At 46.1% G+C, this 19,997-nt stretch overlaps 1 protein-coding gene across 1 annotated transcript; it reads left to right on the top strand.

Annotated features, from left to right (window-relative positions):
• The first annotated feature begins 1,092 nt into the window (after nt 1–1,092).
• On the top strand, nt 1,093–16,905 carry UBE2A (ubiquitin conjugating enzyme E2 A). Its single transcript, XM_056125806.1, has 6 exons — nt 1,093–1,276; nt 1,467–1,547; nt 2,032–2,057; nt 11,655–11,744; nt 14,020–14,108; nt 15,584–16,905. Exons 1-6 carry the CDS (start codon nt 1,233–1,235, stop codon nt 15,710–15,712), a joined length of 459 nt encoding a protein of 152 aa, XP_055981781.1. The 5' UTR covers nt 1,093–1,232; the 3' UTR covers nt 15,713–16,905.
• The last annotated feature ends 3,092 nt before the right edge of the window (nt 16,906–19,997 follow it).

The raw sequence follows: 19,997 nt of genomic DNA, 5'->3' as shown, positions 1-19,997 counted from the left end.
TGAAAACTGTTCTTGTTTTTGCAGGTCCTTCTATTAATCAGGACTCTTGTCCCAGCAACCGGCTGCTTTCTCGGTGTATCCAGCTTTCCTTTCACTTCCAACTCACTGCCCTTGGAATTCTCTGCGCTCAGATATTCTCCTACCTTGGGTTCTCCTGAACATATAGCAGCCTGTTCTTCTGTTGGCTTGCTTAACTACCAAGGAAAAATGTGGTTCGAAAAGCAAATTGTGAGTGGTCAGAGCTAAATACCTTCTGCTGCCCTGAAACTCTCATTCCCTCTCTCAGGACACACCACCCCAATTCAGCTCTGCAGAGTGATCACTGACCTTAATACGGGCCCCCAAATCCCCGTATGTTCATCCTAGAGAAAAGAGACCCAGAGCCCTTTCTTTCTGTTTGTGTTTTTTGGCCACACCCAGCGTTTCTGGGGGCTCCTCGTGGCTCTCTGCTGGGCGTCATTCGGGGTATTTGGGGAACCATGCGGTGCTAGAGACCCAAGCGGGCATGTTAACATGCAGAGCATGTGCTCAAGGCCGTTGAGGACCTTCTTTGCTTGCTGAGGCCGGTTTCTTCTTTTGATTGAAGGCGATTGTTTATTTTAACCAGTCACCCATACTCACGGCCGCTCCAGTCTCCAGTGCCTTGCTGGCGGGGGATATGTGCCCTAAAGTTCCCGCTTTTAGAAAACGCGCTCTGCCTCCTCCCACTCCCTCCTCCGCCGGGACTTCTCAGCCCGGTCCAGGGTAAACACTTTATAAGGGGATCTATAAGAGCGAGGGAAAAAAAAAACAGGAAAGGGAAAAACAGCGTCCCAGGGTGGATGTGGAGATGGGCCAGGGGCTAGGGATCCCCGTACCTCTAGGAAACCCCCGGGGCACTCGCCCCTCGGCCCTCGATCGCGCGGGCGCGCGCGCGGGGGGGGGGGGGTGGTGCGTTTAATGACCTAAGCAACTTTCTGCGCCCCCCCCCCTCGCGCGTCCCGACTTGGTACGGCCTGTCCGGCGTTCGACGTTCCACCCCCTTCCGTTCCTCGCAGCTTGGTTCAGCCCCCGTCTACACCGGGGTGGTGCTTAGCCGGCGCCAGATCGACCCTCGACTTCGCTGGGGTAGTGCTGTGCCTCTGGGCTCTACCCGTCCAGCTGCTTCGACTTCTGCTACCGGTTCAGCGCCCCTCGCGTCCCCGGAGACCAACAACCTCGGTGTATGCCCCACCCCTGATCCCACTCGAGAGATGTCCACCCCGGCTCGGCGGCGCCTCATGCGGGACTTCAAGAGGTAAGGCAGCCGTCAGCAGGGTCGGGGTGTGTGTATGTGTCGGGGGACTGGGCTGGGGGGGCCGGCTTCTGGCCACAGGGCGGGTCCGGAGGCGGACCGGTAGTGGCGGAGTAGGGGGGAGCCGGGGTGGAGGGCCACCCGGAGCGGACGCGGGTATGGGATTGTGGGACCCTTGTCTGTTTCTTCAAAGGTTGCAGGAGGATCCTCCTGCCGGAGTCAGCGGGGCTCCGTCTGAGAATAACATAATGGTTTGGAACGCGGTCATTTTTGGGTGAGTCCGCGTTCTTAGAGACGCTCGGGGCTAGGGGATGGGAGTGGAGGGGGAGGGGGAGGGGGACACCCGGACACGCCAACGGTGCTTCGGGTCAGGCTCCCGGGTGAAGACTGAGGGGTACTAAGGGAAATATTTGGGTTTGACTCGGGCCTAGGTGCCTGCTGGGAGCCTGTGCCTCGATTAGTTCGGTTCCCGCTGCCAGGGGAACCGTTTGGGGATCTAGGGGGGCGGGGCGGGGAGTGGTGGCAGTTAGGGGCGGTGGCGGTGGCTCGAAAGATTTCGGTACCTGAAACCTTCAAGCCCGGGTGGTGCCTCCCGAGGAAACTCGGGCTTGAACCAGATCGGGAGGGAGTAAAGTGGAGCTGGGACTCAAAGATCATCCCCATAGAATCAGGAAGGGGGTGCCCCGGGAGCCCCTACTGTGGGAATTGATCGTTTGTTTTCTTGTTTTCCTTTTTACCCGCGCCCCGCGGTGTTCCAGGCCGGAGGGAACCCCATTTGAGGATGGTAAGAAAGTTTCCCTCTATACCTTTTAGGCACCTCAGGTAGGATAAGAGTTTTCAGTTATTCTAGCAGTGAACCCCGGTTGTCCTCAGAAACGACTAGACCTTTGTATGGGCTCCAGTCGGTGGCAGGCGCTTCAGGCTATGTGCTTCACTAGAAACGCGCCTTTTTTTTGCTTGCTTACTGAAAAAAATAAATAAATAACGTAGATGAGTCACTTTTTCAAAGGAACTGCTAGGCACTGATATTGGAGTTTGTGATCTGAGAAATTTACTCTCTTCATCAGTGCCCTTGTCCCACCCCCCGTGTGAGGAGAGCGTCTAAGCACTGGGGACTTGACCAAGCCAAATTTGAGGGTAGTGTCAGAGCAACTGCAGAGGCTTTCTGGCTTAGAATTGTACCCTCAAGAGCAAGAACTGAAATCAGGTTCTTGGGTTTGGTGTGGAAAGGACTGCCTTCTCCCTCCTTTAACTCTGTCAGTTGTCTGTGGCCCCTTCCATACCAGTTTGAGTAGAAGTTTTGGTTCTTATGTGCAAGTGGCTTCTCAGCATGTGCTCTCATCTAGCATTTGTGGTCAGCGATCTCAAAACAGTTTCAGAATTGAGGTTAGCCTTAATGTACACCCAACCAGTCTCCAGACTTGAAGGGACTAGGTGTATCTGTAGGTATGTGGCTTTAGATGGATTTGTTTTACTTTTTTCTTGTGTGTTGTTTTGATGGGGGAGAGTCATTCATTGCAGTGCCCAAATGACTATGTGATGGCAGGACTGAACCTGAACCTCCTATATACAAATCATGCATTCAGGCCCTTGAACTCTTTCCCCTAAGTTTTACTATTTTGAGGGTGGTTGGGGTCACACCTAGAAGTATGCTTGGAGGCCATTCATACTTGGGGGCCAAACAGTATTCAGGGACCATGCAGTACTGGGAAACAAAAGCACCTTAATCCCTGTACTATCCTCCTAGTCTTCCATGTTTTACTTTTAAAAACATATTTTATGGGACTGGACTGAGAATCACTGGGAGGGGGCCCATAGTTCTGACCTTCTCCTCCCAAAACATATAGACTAGGGAGATAGCCCAAAGGGCCAGGGATTAGATTTCTGGCACTGTGTGGTCTCCCATGAACTGAGAGTAGCCCCCAAAGCTACTGGGTGGGGCCTTAACTTTCCACAAAATAATAAAATCAGATATGTAGTTGACTTATGTTTATGTTGGGAGGGGGCACTCACAGAATTGCTCAGAGGTCACTTCTGCTGGTGCTTAGGGGACCATGCCTTGCTGGTGAGCCATAACCAGGACTCCCATATACAGAAAATGTGCTCAGTCCATTGCACTGGGCAAGACATGCAAGACAAGTGCCTTACCTGCTGTACTATCTTGCTGGTCCCTGTTGTCAGTTTCTATTCTGAGGTAATTATAGATTCACATGCTATTGCAATTAGTAATACAGAGATCAGGGAGCTAATATAGGGATGAAGGCATTTGCCTTATATGCAGCAGACCCCCAGCCCAATCCTGGGTACCATGTATGATCACTGAACACAGCTGGGTGTGGTCCCAAAATCACAAGTAAAAACAGTAATAGTACAGAGAGAACCTGTATGCTCTTAACCTCCCTTTCCCTCTCTCCTTTGATAACATGGCCTGTTACAGTATACCACGAGGAAATTGACATTTGTAGAGTTTTATGTGCACTCAATTTTGAGTGTGTGTGTAGTTGTGTTTCTCTGGACGTTTATAGCATTTAAAATGTGATTGAAAGTATTTGAACTACTCATTAGCATCTTTACTGTTTGAGGTACTTAAAACAAAAATATCTTGGTCACGTTTTTTCCCTTTGGATATGTAGTATTTTGTGTGTGCCTGAAACTGCCTGAAAGCGGGAATAGAAACAGAAACATTTGTGCAACTCCTAAGCACATACTTGGTTTGTCAAGTCAGATTGCTTTTGTTTTGTGCTTGTTTGTTTTTGTTTAGGGGCCACACCCCTCTGTGCTCAGGGCTTACTCCTGCCTCTGTGCTTAGGGATCACTCCCGGTGGGCTGGGGGACCATATTGGGGTACCAGGAATTGAACCCCGGTCAGCCTCTTGCAAGACAAGCACCTTACCATATTGTCTCTGGCCTCTCAGATTGCTTTTGATGTTTCCAAGATGTGGGGTAGGCTAGTATCAACCGATTCTATTGTTTGTCTCAAATACACAGATATTCCTAGGAGACTTGTGCTTTTTGGCTTTTGGGCCACACCCGGAAGTGCGGAGGGGTTTCTCCTGGCTATGCACTCAGGTATTACTCTGGTGCTCAGGGGGATGCCGGGGATCAAACCCAGGTCGGCTACATGCAAAGCAAGCACCTTACCCACTGTACTATTCTTCCAGCCCCAATGATTGTGCTGTTTGATTTTTTTATGTTATTGTTGTTTGGGGAAGAGCCACAATTGGCATTGCTCAGGGCTGGCTTTATGCTCAGGGATCACTTTGTGGTCCCTTTGGGGTGCCAAGGATCGAACTCAGATCAGCTGTGTACAAGGTAGGTGCCCCACCTGCTCTCCTATCACTCTGGCCTGTTCCTAAGAGACTGTTGACAGCTATACATCTGCCTTCACCACTGGGTAAGTATCCCAGTGGTTTAGTGCTATTACTGCAGAAGGAAAGATTCTAAAGGCACATGGGTTTGATGCAGTAAACCATTTGAACAGATTCTTGCAAGAGCTAGTCAGTCTTCCTTTTATTCTCCTAGAACGTAGTGGTAGACCTCCCATTCTAAGTGGTATGGGCAGATTGAAGCTGTGCATTTGCGTTAACTCGAGCAAGCTTTGTTTTCATTGGCCTTTTTCAAATCCCTCCTGATTTACGCTGACTGCTGTCTGCTGGACACAGCCTTATTAATAGTACATCGCTTTCTTGGGGGATGGCTACTTAAATATTTCAAGGGTGCATATCTTGTTTTAAGTGGGATATGTTGAGAAGATACTTACAGAATCCATTATCTACCTAGGCCTTCCAGCTGGACATTACTTGCTCTCTTTTGGATGACAGGGCTCACTATTCTGGCATTATTCAAAGGAACTACTCAGGCCAAATGATAGGACTGTTTGATTCATTCCACTGGGCAGTCCACTATCCAGGGATGGCTCTCTTGGGTTTCTAGAACACTGATCGTGCCAACAACAACAAAAAATAACTTTCTCTGACCTTTGGGAAAGCACTTCTTTGTGCAGGCAGGGAATATACTGGGCACGAGTGATGAGGGACAAGGGGCATCAATGATTTTATTCCAGCAATGTGTTTCAAAGCAACAGCTCCCAGACTACTTGTACTACTTCCTTGTAAACCATGTGTAGGGAAAGTGTTTGAACTCGCAAGATCTATAGCATATGAAAAAGAGAAAAAGCTTAAGAAAAAACCCTTCAAAGTATTTTGATTCTGCATGACCCACTTGAAGAGAGATATGTTTGTAATCCCAGCCATGGTTTGTAATCCCAGCCAGTCAGTGGGAAGGGCCAGTTGCCCCTTACCCTGATATCTGGATGTGCGTGCTGACTAGAAATGCTGCAGTAGAAAGTAGTCTTCATCACATCAGCTAAAAACTTTTACAGGGGCCAAAGTAATAGTACAGTAGGTAAAGCATTTATCTGGGTTTGATCCCCAGCACCCCATATGGTCCCCAAGTTTTGCCAGGAGTGATTCCTGAGTGCAGATCTGGGAGTAGGTCCTGAGCACTGCTGAGTATGGCCCCAAAGCCAATAAACAAATATAAAAATTGTTAACACACCCCATCCGATGCTAGTATTTGGGGCTGGAGTGATAGTACAGCCAGTAAGGCACTTGCCTTGCATGAGGCTGACCTGAGTTTGATCCCCAGCATCCTATATGGTCCCCTGAGCACTGCCAGGAATAATTCCTGAGTGCAAAGCCTGGAGTAACCCCTGAGCATCACAGGCTGTGCCCCCCCAATGTACTAGTATTTGCTTTTTATAATCAGTGTGTTCTTAAGAATTTGGGGAATAGTTACAAAGAAATGGGTTGCAATTAATGAAGACTGTCAATACTTACGTCAATACTAAGATACAGAGCCAGGCAGACATTATCTTAAATATCAGATTTTTCCAGTCAGCAGACAAACTTGGAAGGGCTTGGGACCAAGAGCTGGGACAGTGGTTAAGCCAAGGGGGTGTCAAGAGCCCCTCCAGGAAGTGACCCCTGAGCACAAAGCCAGGAGGAACCCTAAACCCCACTGAGTGTGGCCATACCCCAAATCTGTAAGAGTTTATGCTGTTTTATCCTATGGGGTCCACAAACTGGTGGCCCACCAGCAAGAAATGCTTGAGGAGGTGGAGGAGGATATGTTCCCAACTTCTTTTCAAATACCTGGATTTTGTGGCTTGAATGAGTAGGGCCTACACCCTCTCACATAGGTCCTTGTTGCCATCTCTCAGCCACTAGATGTATGCACATAATTGTCCTGCCCTCTGCATATAGATAGATCCACTGATCTGTTCCTTACAGTGATTTGTCTCAGAAAAGATGGATAAAATAGGCACCCACAAAAGTTAGGCTTTGGATTTCAGTGATCTTAAAGCAAGAAAGGGGGAATGCCTGGCCTGTGGGCCACGTATGGCCTGAGAAATCCTGTGGAGACAGATTCCTCTGGTTACTTGCCTGCAGCCTGTCTGCCTATATTGTCAGGCCCCTGGATGATGTGATTAAGATCCAGATAGGCCTTGGCAGAAGCAAGCTTCCTTACCCCTGCTTTAAAACCTAGCCTTCTCTGATTAGTCACAGGAAAAACAGTAGTCTTCATGCTGGCATATACTAGGATTTTCAGTTTTCTTAACATTTGTTTTGAATCTCAGAAATTGCATAGAGGGCTGGCTGCTACGGAGGCGGTCATTGTTGGATGTGGCTCAAAATGTGAGATAGTCCCGTTCCCCCACCTTTGAACGTGCATTTCAGGGAAGGTTTGGGCCCTAGTCTCTATGCAGACATCCAGAAGCAGATGGATTTAGTTCTTCGGTAAAGTCAATGCTGTTTGATGAGACTTGATCAACTTCCTTTTTTTTGGTCATTTTTTTGTGTATGTGTGGGGTGCATACCCAGCAATGCTCAGGAATTACTCCCGGCAGTGCTCAGAGAACCATATGGAATGCTGGGGATAAAACCCAGGTCAGCCATGTGCAAGACAAATGCCCTATCCACTGTACAATTGCTCCAGCCCCATGGTATAACTGCTTTTGGCAGTTCAGTAAACACACGTTGAATTTTTGGGCAATTGCTTTTTAGAGTTTGGGGCTCCGCAACCCATATGTCATCAACCTACATTGTGCCCGAGTTTTGCAGCAGGTCAGAAAGAGAATCCCAGTTCATATTTGATTTTTTTGTTTGTTTGTTTGTTTGGACTTTGAGGACACACCCAAGCAGTACTTAGGGACTATTCATGACTGTGCTCAGCAATGACCACCAGGAGTGATCCATGTGGCTGATCGATGCAGGCTCAGTGACATATAAGGCAAATGCCTTACCCTCTGCACTGTTTCTCTGGTCCCTATTTAATATTTGAGATCAGTAACTTCTCTCTCTCCCTCCCTCTCTCTCAGAGTCTCTGCTCTCTCTGGAGTCTCTGCCCTTCTCTGAGTCTCTTTCAGAGTCTCTCTCTCCCTCTCCCTCTCTCTCTGTTTGGTTATGCCCTTTGTGGTATTCAGGGCTATTCTTGGCACTGTGCTCAGGAGTGATCCCTGGTGGTGCTTGGTGCACCCTACATGGCATCAGGGATTTGAACCAGAATTGGTCATACATAAAGCAAGTCCCTTAACACCCCTGCCCCATATTATCTCTCTGACCGGGTCTATTTCTTACTAAGAATGAAATTTGGAGTGTGTGAATGTTAGGGAGAGGGGTGGTGATGGATTTCTTCAGCTTGGCCTGCACAAAGAATGCTTGAATTTTTAGAGCTCAAATCATGTCTCCAGTTCATAGAGCATTTGGGTTTGCCTTGTGTATGTGTCTTCACCACAGACAGGTAGTTTTAGTGATGATTTTCATTTAAACTGCATGGGATCTGGGCCAGAATGATAGTACAGTGGAAAGGGTGCTTGCCTTGCTCACAGCCAACCCAGCTTTGATCCCCAGCACCCCGTATAGTCCCTCGAGCCCCACTAGGAATGATTACTGAGCACAGAGCCAGGAGTAAACCCAGAACACTGCTGGGTGTGCCCCCCCCCCCAAAAAAAACCCCAGATATAAATAAAGTGCATGGGATTGCTGTGTGCCATTCTATCTGCTGGACCCTCTGCAATGCCAGGGATCCCCTTACTCACTCTTTGATCTTTACAGCTCCTAGAGCAATTCTTTGATAGTATGTCTCTTACCTGAATTTGGTCAGATACCAGCCTTGCCCCTAAAGTGTTTGTTTACACTTGAGTCATATAAGGAATTTCAGAGGTTTGTATTTTTGTTGTTTGGGTGCCATACCTGCAGGTGCTCAAGGGACTTTGCAGCACTGGAGAAACGTGCACTCCAGCCTTTCAGCCACCTCACACCTGTGTCAGTGCCTACTCCTGGCTCTGTACTCAGGGATCACTCCTGGCAGGGTTTGGGGAACCCTTTGTGGTGCTGGGGAGCAAACCTAGGTCAGCTGCACGTAAGGAAAGCTCCTTCCCCACTGTATCATCTCTCTGGCTGGACCCAGAAGTTCAAAGCTTTGAACAGTCATTCATCCCACTGTTGATTTTTTTAAAATAATATCCCCCATTCCCACTTTTTTGTGTTTAGTATCTTTCAAGCAGTAGCAAGAAGAAAGAACTATGTTTTATTGGGTTTTGTTTTGGGGCCACACTCAGTAATACTCAGGGATTACTTCCCACCCTGAACCCATGAGTTACTCCTGGCAGTGCTCGGGACCATGTGGGATGCTGGATATCGAACCTGTACTGACTGTGTGCAAGGCAAACACCTTACCCACTGTACTCTTGCTCCAGTCCCTGTTTTCTGCTTTAACAAAAGGAGGAAGAATTGTGACCAGGTGCTGGATAAGAAAGTTTCTTTTGATAGACCTTGCCATGATGTCTTTTCCAAAATAGTTTTTTTCCCCTTTGGGTGTTGGTTATGCTGCATATGATCTTCGGGTCTGACTTTCAAATAATTCAAGTGTGTCTCAGTGGACATCAGAGCAGTGCTCAGGAGTCCCTTAGAGGGTCCCTCTGCTGATTCTCAGCCAAACCAGCAGACAGTTCAATGCCAGGACCTGAGGATGAGGTGCCAGGCCTCCCTAGTGGTATTCTGGGGTCTCCTGCACTGCTCATATTGCTCTTGCCAATGTTCGGGGGCCCAGGTGGTGCTGGGAGTGGTTCCTGGCTCAGAGACATGCCTCGCATGCACCCTAATGGCTATGCTGACTCCCGGCTCCTGAGTTGAACCTTGGAGCCGCAGGTGTTGTACCAAGGGCAACTTCGGAAATGTGTTCTCAAGCGCTTGCTAGTCAGGAGATGGTGCTATTATCTGAGAGGAAGGGAACGGTCACAGTGTTCCCTTTTTCTTTTCAAAAGTGGAGAGAGGCCTATTAATGGATGCCAGGAGGAATAATGACTAACTCTGAACAGAAGAGTAACGAGTTCTCCTTGACCTGAAGTGTGGTCTCTTTTCTTAGAATAAGTAATTTATTAAATGGTGCATGGTACTACAGTGCGTTGTGCAGCCTCTTAGGCCAGGAAGTAACTATTTCCAGAGGCTCACTAGAGGAACTTTCAGTCAGTTGAAACTGCCCAAACAGCTGCCCAATTGTTCCTGTGAAGTTATTCCCCTGAGTTTAAAATGACATTTCAAAGGCATCCTAATCTCCCCAAGTCATAGCATCTTAGAATTCCTTTTTTTTCTCCTCAATTTTGGGCCACTCCTGGCAGTAGTCAGGGCTTACTCCTGGCTCTGTGCTTAGGCACCACACCTGGTAGGACTCTGCGGACCCTCTTATGCCAGGGATTGAAGTCTGCACAGCATGCACCCTCCCCACTCTTCTATCTCTCGGGCCCCATCCTACAATTCTTTGTATGAGCTCCTTTGCCCATGTTCATTTTAGAGTGTGCGCTTCTTTAGTCTCTTCCTGCTACCTTAGTTCACGAAGAAGGAATGTATTTCAATAGTAGCCTAAATAAACATCATTAGATAAATTGGCGGGCTCCGTGAATGCAATCTAATGTGATTTTTAAATCCTTTCTGTCCTAAATTCCCTCCATTAGTGTGAATAATTGAGTTGATTTTACAGCGAAGTACCCTGTGACTCATACTTACGGGTTTTGAGAGGGACTGAAGTTTATTTTTTTTATCTGGCAAGCATTCAATTATGGTTTCATTATAGGGGCACTCTTACATGAAAAGAACACTGCAGTACTCGTTCCTTTCAATTTTCACAATGATATGATAATTGACTTGGATAGCTAGTGTCAGTGGATTGATTTTTTTTTTTACTGTGGCCAGGGTGGGGGGCGGATGGCCAGTCCTAGCAGTCCTCAGCAGTTGCTCCTGGCAGTGCTTGGAGGGAGCATCAGACAGTGGGGATGGAACCAGGACCTCCCACATGCAAAGCATGTGTGAAGCTCCTTGTGTGCTCTCTCCAGCTTGAATAGTGTTAATTTTGGTTTTTGTGTTTGTGTGGGGGGCCACACCCACCGATGATCAGAGGCTGCTCCTGACTTTGCATTAAATTATTCCTGGCGGGGCTCAGGGTATCATAAAGGATGCAGGGGATCGAACCTGGTTCCACCTCATGCAAGGCAAGTGCACGATCTACTGTATTATCACTTCGACCCCCTGTAGTGTTGATTTTTGAACCTCAATGAGGTCTCTTTCTTTATGGTCCTCTGAGGAAAAAAATCACTGGAGGGACCTGAGGGCTGGAGCACATGGTTAGCATGCAGAAGTCCAGAGTTTATTCCCCAGTAGTGCAGTCCTCCTTAGCACTGCTGGAGCAACCTCAAGCACAGAGCCTGGGATTATCCTCCCCCACCAGGGCTCCAGGTGTGGTCCTCATATCCCCCAAAACAAGAAATTGATTTAAGAAAATCAAAATCACTGAAGCCAGGCCAAAGAGATAGTACAGCAGGAAGGGCACTTGCCTTGCATGTGGCCAACCCAGGTTCAATCCTCAGCATTCCATCAGTTTCTCCAAGAACCTCCAGGAGTGATCCCTGAACACAGACCCAGGAGTAAGGCCTGAGCACTGCCAGAGAAGGCCCAAAGTAAAAATCACTGGAGAGGTTAAGGTGGCCACGGCTTGGAACAAACTTTGAAGATCTCCCATTCTCCATGAGAGAAAAAGGCCACATTTGGGCCCTTATTTCTTGTCCTTTTGAGCTTTAAGATGTCTGTGTTTAAGATGATTGGGTTTCCATTTAGGAGAGACGAGTAGCAAAAGAAAAACCAGTTCCTCTTTGGGTGGTGGTTCCGATGGTATCTGTCCATGGTCAGAGCAGGCCCTGGGAGAAAAATCTCTTGCCTGGTCTTTCTCGCCATTGAATACTCACACCAAGTCATACCAGGTGAAAAACAAAGTGCTTGGGAATAAAGAGTTGAATGTGTTTTCTTAACCCTTTCTTTTTTAACCACAGGCACATTTAAACTGACTATCGAGTTCACTGAGGAATATCCGAATAAGCCACCTACTGTTAGATTTGTCTCTAAGATGTTCCATCCAAATGGTAAGTATCACGTTGATAGCCATCATGGGCTCCACTGTTTGCTGGGGAGATGGCATCCACATTGCCTGCTTACTTGTGTGTAGCATTTGAGTGTTTTGTTTAAGGCAGTTCGCTCTTTGCTGAAAACCACACTTGTTCCTGATGAGCTGCAGCCGGGAGCAGACTTTGCCTTTGCTTGGGAGGCTTCAGAGCTGTCTGGCTTTGGTGATCATCCTCATTGCCTACAGTAAATGCAACCAAGGAGCCACATATGGGGGTTTCCTTTTAAGGTTGGGTCAGATTGGGGTCATCCAGTGATTATTTTCTCTCACTTTTTTGAGGGATGGGGATGGGTTTGGGCCACACCTGGCAATGCTCATCGGTTATTCGTGGCTCTACACTCAGGAATTATACCTGGCAGTGCTTTGGGGACATATGGGATGCTGGGGATCAAACCCAGGTTGGCTGCACGCAAAGCAAACACTCTACCCACTGTACTATCACTCTGGTCCCTCTCACTTTTCGAGCAAGGGTTTTCAACTTTGGATATTAGAATTCCTATGGAACTTGGTATGGTTGGTATGGTTGGCAACACCCCTGGTTAGTGCTCAGGGGTCACTCCTTGAAAGGGCTCCAGGGATTATGTGGTACAGGAGATCAAGTCCTCTCACCTCCAGAGTATGAACTTCAGCTCTTTGAGCTAGCTCTCCAGCCCTGTGGAATGTTTTAAGTATTTGGATGCTCTTGGGCCAGAGTTGTTATACAGTGAGTAGTGTGGTCTCCGTGCACGTGGCTGACTTGGGTTTAATCCCTGGCACCACACATGGTCGTGCACTGCTTGGGTGTGGCCCAAAAGAGACAAAATAGAAAATTCAGAGCTCTGGCCAAGGGCTGGGATGTAGCTCAGTAGTAAGCACTTGCCTTGCATATGTGAAACCCTACAAAACTGAAAAAAATTCTGGCCCTGCAAAGACAAACAAAAAGAAACCACAAAATTGGAATGAGATGATGACCTGAACCCCCAGTTTTGGCCCTAGCAAGTGCAGTGCTTACTGTCCAGATGCTTGTTGTTGGGGCAGGAGAGATAGTACAGAAGGCTGGTACACAGGCACTTGCCTTGCCTCTGGCCACTTCAGCAACCCACCTTGGTTCAAGTGTTGGGCACTGCATATGTAGAACTAGAAGTAGCCCCTGGATACCAGCAGATAGAGTCTAAAATCACCTCCCACCAAAAAAGGACTTAGAACGAAAATAGAGGGTCCAGAGAAATAAAACAGCAGGTGAGTTGCTTGTCTGGCATGTGGCTGATGTGGGCTTAATTCCTGCCACCCCATATGGTCCCTCTAAGCCCACCAGGAGTATCCTTGAGCGCAGAGCCAGGAGTAAGTCCTGAGTACAGCTGGGTGGAGCTGTACTCAGGGCTTAGAAAATAGATGTTAAAATACTTTGGGTGATTTTTTTTCTTTCTAGTAGCAGTTCTAGACTTGATCGCCTCTTGCTTAGGTTAATAAGAATATTTTCGAGAGTGGAGAGATAATACAGCAGGCAGGGCATATGCCTTATACACAGCCAACCAGGGTTCAATCTCTGGCACCACAGAAAATCCTCCAAGCCCTGCCAGGAGTGATCCCTGAGCACTGCCAAGTATCCCCCCCCCCCCCGAAAAAAAAGCCCTGTTATTTTCCAGGGTGTTAGAGTTTTTTCTTTACACCAAAATATAAGCTCCTTCAGAGCTCTATTGTTTATAACAGGAGATAAGAGTTTACACATGCGATGGACTGCGTTTCCCACAAGTGTCTGATTGGTGTGGTACCCCGATTGGAAGTGTGCATACTTTCCTAAGTCATAAGACTGTCTTATGAGCAGAATGTGCATGAGTTTCTTCCAGCATTATTCGATTGCAATTGACATTCTCTGTGCATCCTGATTTCTTTAAATAGTAATTACTGCTGACTTCTAGGTTGAATAAGTTAACTTAGAAGTTACCGCATCCTTTTGGTTTGGTTTGTTTTTGAGGGGTGGTTTGGGGGTTACATCTAGTGGTTCTCAGGGTTTACTCCTGGCTCTGTGCTTAGGAATTACTCTCTGGTGAGGCTCAGGGAATTCTATGGGGTGTTGGAGAACTGAACCCGGGTCAAAAACATTGCAAGGCAAGCGCCTTCCCCGCTGTCCTCTATCTGGCCCATCAGTATTTTTTGAAATCTAAGACACCTTGTGTTCCACTTCACTGTAACTTGCCTCTAATGTGAAAACTGTTGGTTTGCTGTGTTTAACATCCCCACTTCTCTGCTCTCAGTCTATGCTGATGGCAGTATATGTCTGGACATACTGCAGAACCGCTGGAGCCCAACTTATGATGTATCATCCATTTTGACATCCATACAGGTGAGTTTTGCTAATGTGACTATGGCCTTTGATATGTTATTTATCGGAGCAGGATGCTTTTTGTTAGTTGTGGAGGCCACCTTTGTGTCATACTTGGGGAGCTGGGGAGCAAACCCAGGACCTCACAAATGGAAGGCATTTGCCCCACCATTTCAGCCATCTCCCCTGCCCCATATATTGTGTTTAAAAGTGTGCTGCCTGTCAAAAATATGCTCTGCAGTATTTTAAAGATTTGACCCCAAAATATAACATTAATATACTAAATTTCATGTTGAAATAGTCGTCTCTTATATTGTGTTAAATATATTCAAGAGTTTAAAACTTCATCAATCCATTTGCATATATGCTAATAAATGCAGTGTTTCCCAATGTGTGTGATATCACACACAGCCCATAAAGGCATGGGCACAATTGGGGGGGCTTTTTGTTTGCTTGAAGAAGGTAGATTTCCCTGAGTGGTTGCTGAATAATGCTTTTTTTTTTTCTGAAAAGGGGACCATAAACCAAATACATTTGGGGACCTCTATACTATTAGGCTAATGCATCTTTAGGTTACTGTGCTAACTCAGCAAATTTAGCTATTAACTTAGGACAATTCACTTGAGGGTCACTACTTTATAAAATTGCTATTTGTTTTAATACCAAATGATCTCACTCATCTGGAGACTAGAGAGGGACAAAAGGAGGAAATAGCATTATTGAACAGTGATAAGCTCTTGACCTTGGATTACAAAACTCAGATTACCACACAGTGTTGGGGGGGGGCAAGGTAGGAATAAAGAAGTGAATGAGAGGTGATTTAGGGATAGCAAGGGAAAGGGGAATCTTGAGAACTTTTGGAATGGTGGTGATGGGGGTACAGTAACGTAACGTGTACATTATTGCCATAAACATGGACAATATCAGTACCATGTTACCTGGATCAATTATTTTTTTATAAAATATGATCACAGGAAAAAAAAAGCAAACCATATTTGTCTGACTTTTTCAAAGTTCTTAAAACTCCAGTAACTGAACAGATACCATTGAAAACATTTGACTAAAGTATAATTGAGAAGCAAAAAATGTATAAAAAGGTAAAACAAAATATTAAAATAGGTTTAACTAGCAACAATAGCTTAGTAAACCCTCAGACAAGGACTTAATGACTGCATGGTAAGATACAACAATTTTTTTTGATGATTCCATTAGCCATTTAGTAGTAACAAGGAATAGAAAATAAATTATTGTGGGCATACCACAGGGGCAGGAGTGAGGGATGGTTGGGAAAATGGAGACAGTGGTAGAGGGAAGGTGACAGTGTTGGTGGGATTGGTGTTGGAATACTGAATGCTTGTAACACATCATGATGAACAACTTTATAAACTGCAGTGTAAGAGTGGGAAAAATTAAAAAGTAAAATAGGTTTGTTTTGAACATGTATTTGTGTTTTTTTTTTCATTGAGGACCTAACTTTTAAAATACTGTCTCTCTAGTCTCTTTTGGATGAACCGAATCCTAATAGTCCAGCAAACAGCCAGGCTGCCCAGCTGTACCAGGAGAACAAGCGGGAATACGAAAAGCGTGTTTCTGCAATTGTAGAACAGAGCTGGCGTGACTGTTGACCTGAGTGGCACGCAAGAAGAGGCTCGTTATAAGAAAAATACCTGTTGATATATTTGCCATCTTCCTGTTCCTTGGTGTCATTATATTTACTTTATTAAAAAGCAAAATAGCTGATGTGCTGTTTCAGTGTTCCCTTGCTAAGGTTTTCCAACCCCTCTATACTCTCCTGGAACATCCAAAAACACCCTGTTTTGAATCAAATGTGCTGTACCTGGGTTATGTGCAAAACAATAATGACTGATGCTTAATTCTGAGTCTGTTGTACCTCATCTCCAGTTGGGGGCAGTAGGGTGTTTCTGTACTTGACAATAAGTTTTGAAAATGGGTTGTCATATAAGGAGGTGCTTTAGACAAAGCTAGATGACAAAGATCTTACTTGTAACAACATAATGACTGCTGTGTTTTATCCTGGCTGATCCTTTGCTCGTGTTGGATTCAAAGGGATTCCACTTTACTAGGTATATGGCCAACAGGAATCCATGAAACAGGCCCTTATAAACATCCTCTTTGAAAGGACAGTGGAAGCTCAAAATACTGGGATCAAAAGAATAACCAATCAGAACTACAAGGCATTTTTCTTCACTGGTAGGAGACTATGAAAGAACTCAGCCCAAGTACAGTACCATAGTTGTAGTAACTGATACATCCTCTCCTTCCCAGATAGTTACTGAATACATACACACACTCCCAAGCTAAGTTTCAGAATGGGACATATCTTGGAGGGTTTTTTTCCCTTCAAAGAGTTGTGGAAACAGAGGAATGAAAAAGAAGTACTTTCTAAGCTAGGGGAAGTTGGAGAGCCTTGCAACTTTTTAAAGGAACAGTGCTACCCTGAATCACCAACTTTATGACCCCCATCTATTTTTCAGACGTTGAATTCAAGGAAGGGAAGCTCTCTGTGGCAAACTTTTCCCACTCACAACCTGAATTCACACTGCATGCTTACGTTTCTTCGCGTTCCGTAGAGTAAAGCCCTCACTGTTTAGCTATCTTTGTTTGAGTATTTATCCTTTTTGCTAAAATCAGTAACTTTAAGTAGCAGTGTGGGACAAGGCTTGTAAATGTTCTATCTGATGTTCCTTTGTTATCTTTTCAGCACCTACCACTCTTCTAAATCGAAGTTTGCACAAGTAACCCATGTAAAAAAATGTACATTTTTCAAAAGTTGTAAATAAAAATAACCTTAAAATTTTGTAGTCAGTATAATTACATTTTAGCTGAATGTGACCTTGAAGTATTGGGCTCTCACTTCTATACATACTGCTCCCTCCAAAAAAAATTAAAAATCAACATTGCAAAGCAAAAGTACATATTTGGGGAGACGCGAAAGAGTAAATGATTTTTTTTCCTTTCAGGTCATGTTAGTTTGGGGTTTGGATTCTGGGGCCATATTCAGTGGTGTTCAGGGGACCATACAAAATGCCAGGGATCAAACCAGGGTCAGCTGTGTGCAAGGCAAGTACAATAACTTGTATACTATCTCTTTCGCAATATATTGATTTTTTTTAAATTGTAGGGGCTGAAATGACAGTACAGCTGGTGGGACAGTTTCCTTACACATGGCCAACCTGGGTTCGATCCTCAGCAGCCCATAAGGTTATCCGAGTCCCACTAGGAGTGATCCCTGAGTACATAGCCAGGAGCATCTACAGGTGTGCCCCCCAAACAAAAAACATTGCAGTAGCTAAAACTATATTAAAACAAAGTTACTTAATGGATTAATCAAGGCAATGTAATATTAGATAATAGGGACAATAAACAAGTCTGGGCATTGGTAGTTCCTCTGACCAATACCTAATGCAGAAGTTTGCTAACTTACTTGACCTACCTCCCCATTTTCAGGAAAAAAAAACCCAATGCCTCCATGAAAATCTGCCTTTTTGCAAAACAAAATCAGCACCCTGGACCCACACCCAAGGCTCCTCCTGTGCCCCCACCCCTCCCCACCCCACACCTGCATTGATCCAGTGCTTGGAGGGGAGGAGAAAGGGACAAATATTGCCCATTTGGGTTTTTTGTTTGTGTTGGGGCCACACCTGATGATGCTCAATGCTTACTTCTGACTCTGTGCTCAGTGATCACTCCTGGTGTGGCTCAGGGGACCATCATGGAGTACCAGGGATCAGGGATTGAACCCGGGTCAACCATGTGCAAGACAGGTGCCCTACCTGGTGTACTGTCTCTCCAGCCCCTATTGCCCACTTTCGGAACAGTAACAAACTTACTAAATGATACTTTTAAAAAAATTTTTGCATTTAAAATGCTGTGATTTACAACGTGATAGGGTTTTCTGCATACAGTGTTCCAATACCCTACCTCCCACCAGGGTGTCCCCTACTCAACAAACCTCCTCACCCCCTTAAAGATATTTTGCTTGTTGTGGAACTACACCTGGAAATGCTCAGAGGTCACTCCCAGCTCTGTCCTCAGTAATCACGCCTATTGGTGCTTGGCGGGGGGAGGGGTCATATGGGATGCCAGGGACCAAATCCGGGTCAGCTGCATGCAAAGCAAGTATCTAACACACAGTACCATCTCTCAGGCCCCTTAAATGGTATTTTGAAAAGTCTCTAATTTTATTAAAGAACAGTGATCTATAAGGTTTTTGATAGTTGAGATTTAGACATACTGTTCAAGCACCAAGCCTGCCACCAGTGTCAACTTCCCTCCACCAGTGTTCCCAAGTTCCTTCCCACCCCCCACAGCCTGCCACCTTGACAGACACATTTTAAAGTTTGGTCGTTGTAGTTTGGATCTATTTTCAGTGTTGTTGACTCTGAGGTACCTTAATTTTTTTTTTGATTTTGGGTACTCAGGGTTTACTTCTGGCTCTGCACTCAGGAATCACTCCTGGTGGGGCTCAGGGGACCATATAGGATACCAGGGATCAAACCCTGGTCAGCTATGTGCAAGGCAAGCACCCTACCCACTGCACTACCTCTCAAGCCCCTGCACTATGTTTTGGATATGTAGCTATACCCAGGTAAGTTCCAAGTACAAAGTAGGAGTCCAGGTGTCCTTAGTGTTCTTTGTGGGGGCATGCCCAGAAGTGCTAGCAAACCATGAGGTGCTGAGGATGAACTAGCTATGGGGAGATTCGGTACTTCTGCTCTCCAACCCTTTGATTCCTCTCCTCGGTCTTCCTCAATCTTATTACAACAAACCAGGTTTTTCTGGGGCGCAGGGCCTCAAGGCATGCTTAGTAAGCTTAGGGGCCACTTCCAGTGATACTCAGCCAACCTGATGGGGGTTCAGTGCTAAAGCCCAAAGTCCCTTAACTCTTAAATTATGGACTTAAGGACCCCTCAGAGTGATTCATTCTATACTGGATACACATGAATTTGTTTAGAAGCAAAATCACAAAATGGGCTTAAGTTAATTTCTGCATCAAACTTGAAATCCATGGGGCAGGAGCAATAGTACAACAGGTAGCGCATTTACGTGCATTGCATTCAGCTGACCCAAGTTCGATCCCCAACACTCTATATGCCCCCCCAAGCACTGCCAGGAATAATTCCTGAGCACACTGCCAGGAGTAAGCCCTGAGCATCACTAGATGTGACGAACACCCCCCCCCCCAAATTTTGAACACTATTTAATCTATTTTCTTTGGTTTGGGGCACAGACTGTGTTATTGGGGGTGGGAAATCTTGCCCAGTGTGGCTTAAGGATGACATAATTCCGTGTTCCTGGGTCTTCAGCATGCCAGCATGAGGCTGCAGACCATTGTACTATTTCCATGGCCTCTCAATTTGTCTTTTGGTTGTAGATGTTTTGCTTATTTTTTTCACTTACTCTGGCTAGGGGGCTGGAACAATAGCACAGCGGGTGGGGCGGTTGCCTTGCACTCAGCCAACCTGGGTTCGATTCCTCCGTCCCTCTTGGAGATCCCGGCAAGCTACCAAGAATATCCCACCAGCACAGCAGAGCCTGGCAAGCTACCCATGGCATATTTGATATGTCAAAAACAGTAACAAGTCTCACAATGTAGACATTACTGGTGTCCGCTCAAGCAAATCAATGAATGGGAGGACAGTGCTACATTGCTCCTCTGGCTAGGTATTATCTTTATCAGGGGCAGAAGTGGGAGGACACACAGCCAGTGCAGCTTAGGAGACAATATGTGGTGCAAAGAATCTAATTGGGATTAGCAGTAGGCAGGGGAAGTGCCTGAATTAACCCTTGTGCACTATGCCTCTGGCACCATGGAAATGGGAAATATTTCTTTTTGGGTCACAGCCAGTGGTTCTCAGGGACTATTTCTGGCTCTGTGTTTGTGCGTAT

This window comes from Sorex fumeus, unplaced genomic scaffold (genome assembly GCF_029834395.1).
Source record: "Sorex fumeus unplaced genomic scaffold, SorFum_2.1 ptg000058l, whole genome shotgun sequence".
Taxonomy (NCBI): domain Eukaryota; kingdom Metazoa; phylum Chordata; class Mammalia; order Eulipotyphla; family Soricidae; genus Sorex; species Sorex fumeus.
The sequence above is the reverse complement of the archived record's forward strand: the minus strand, read 5'-3'. Positions and strand labels throughout refer to the sequence as shown.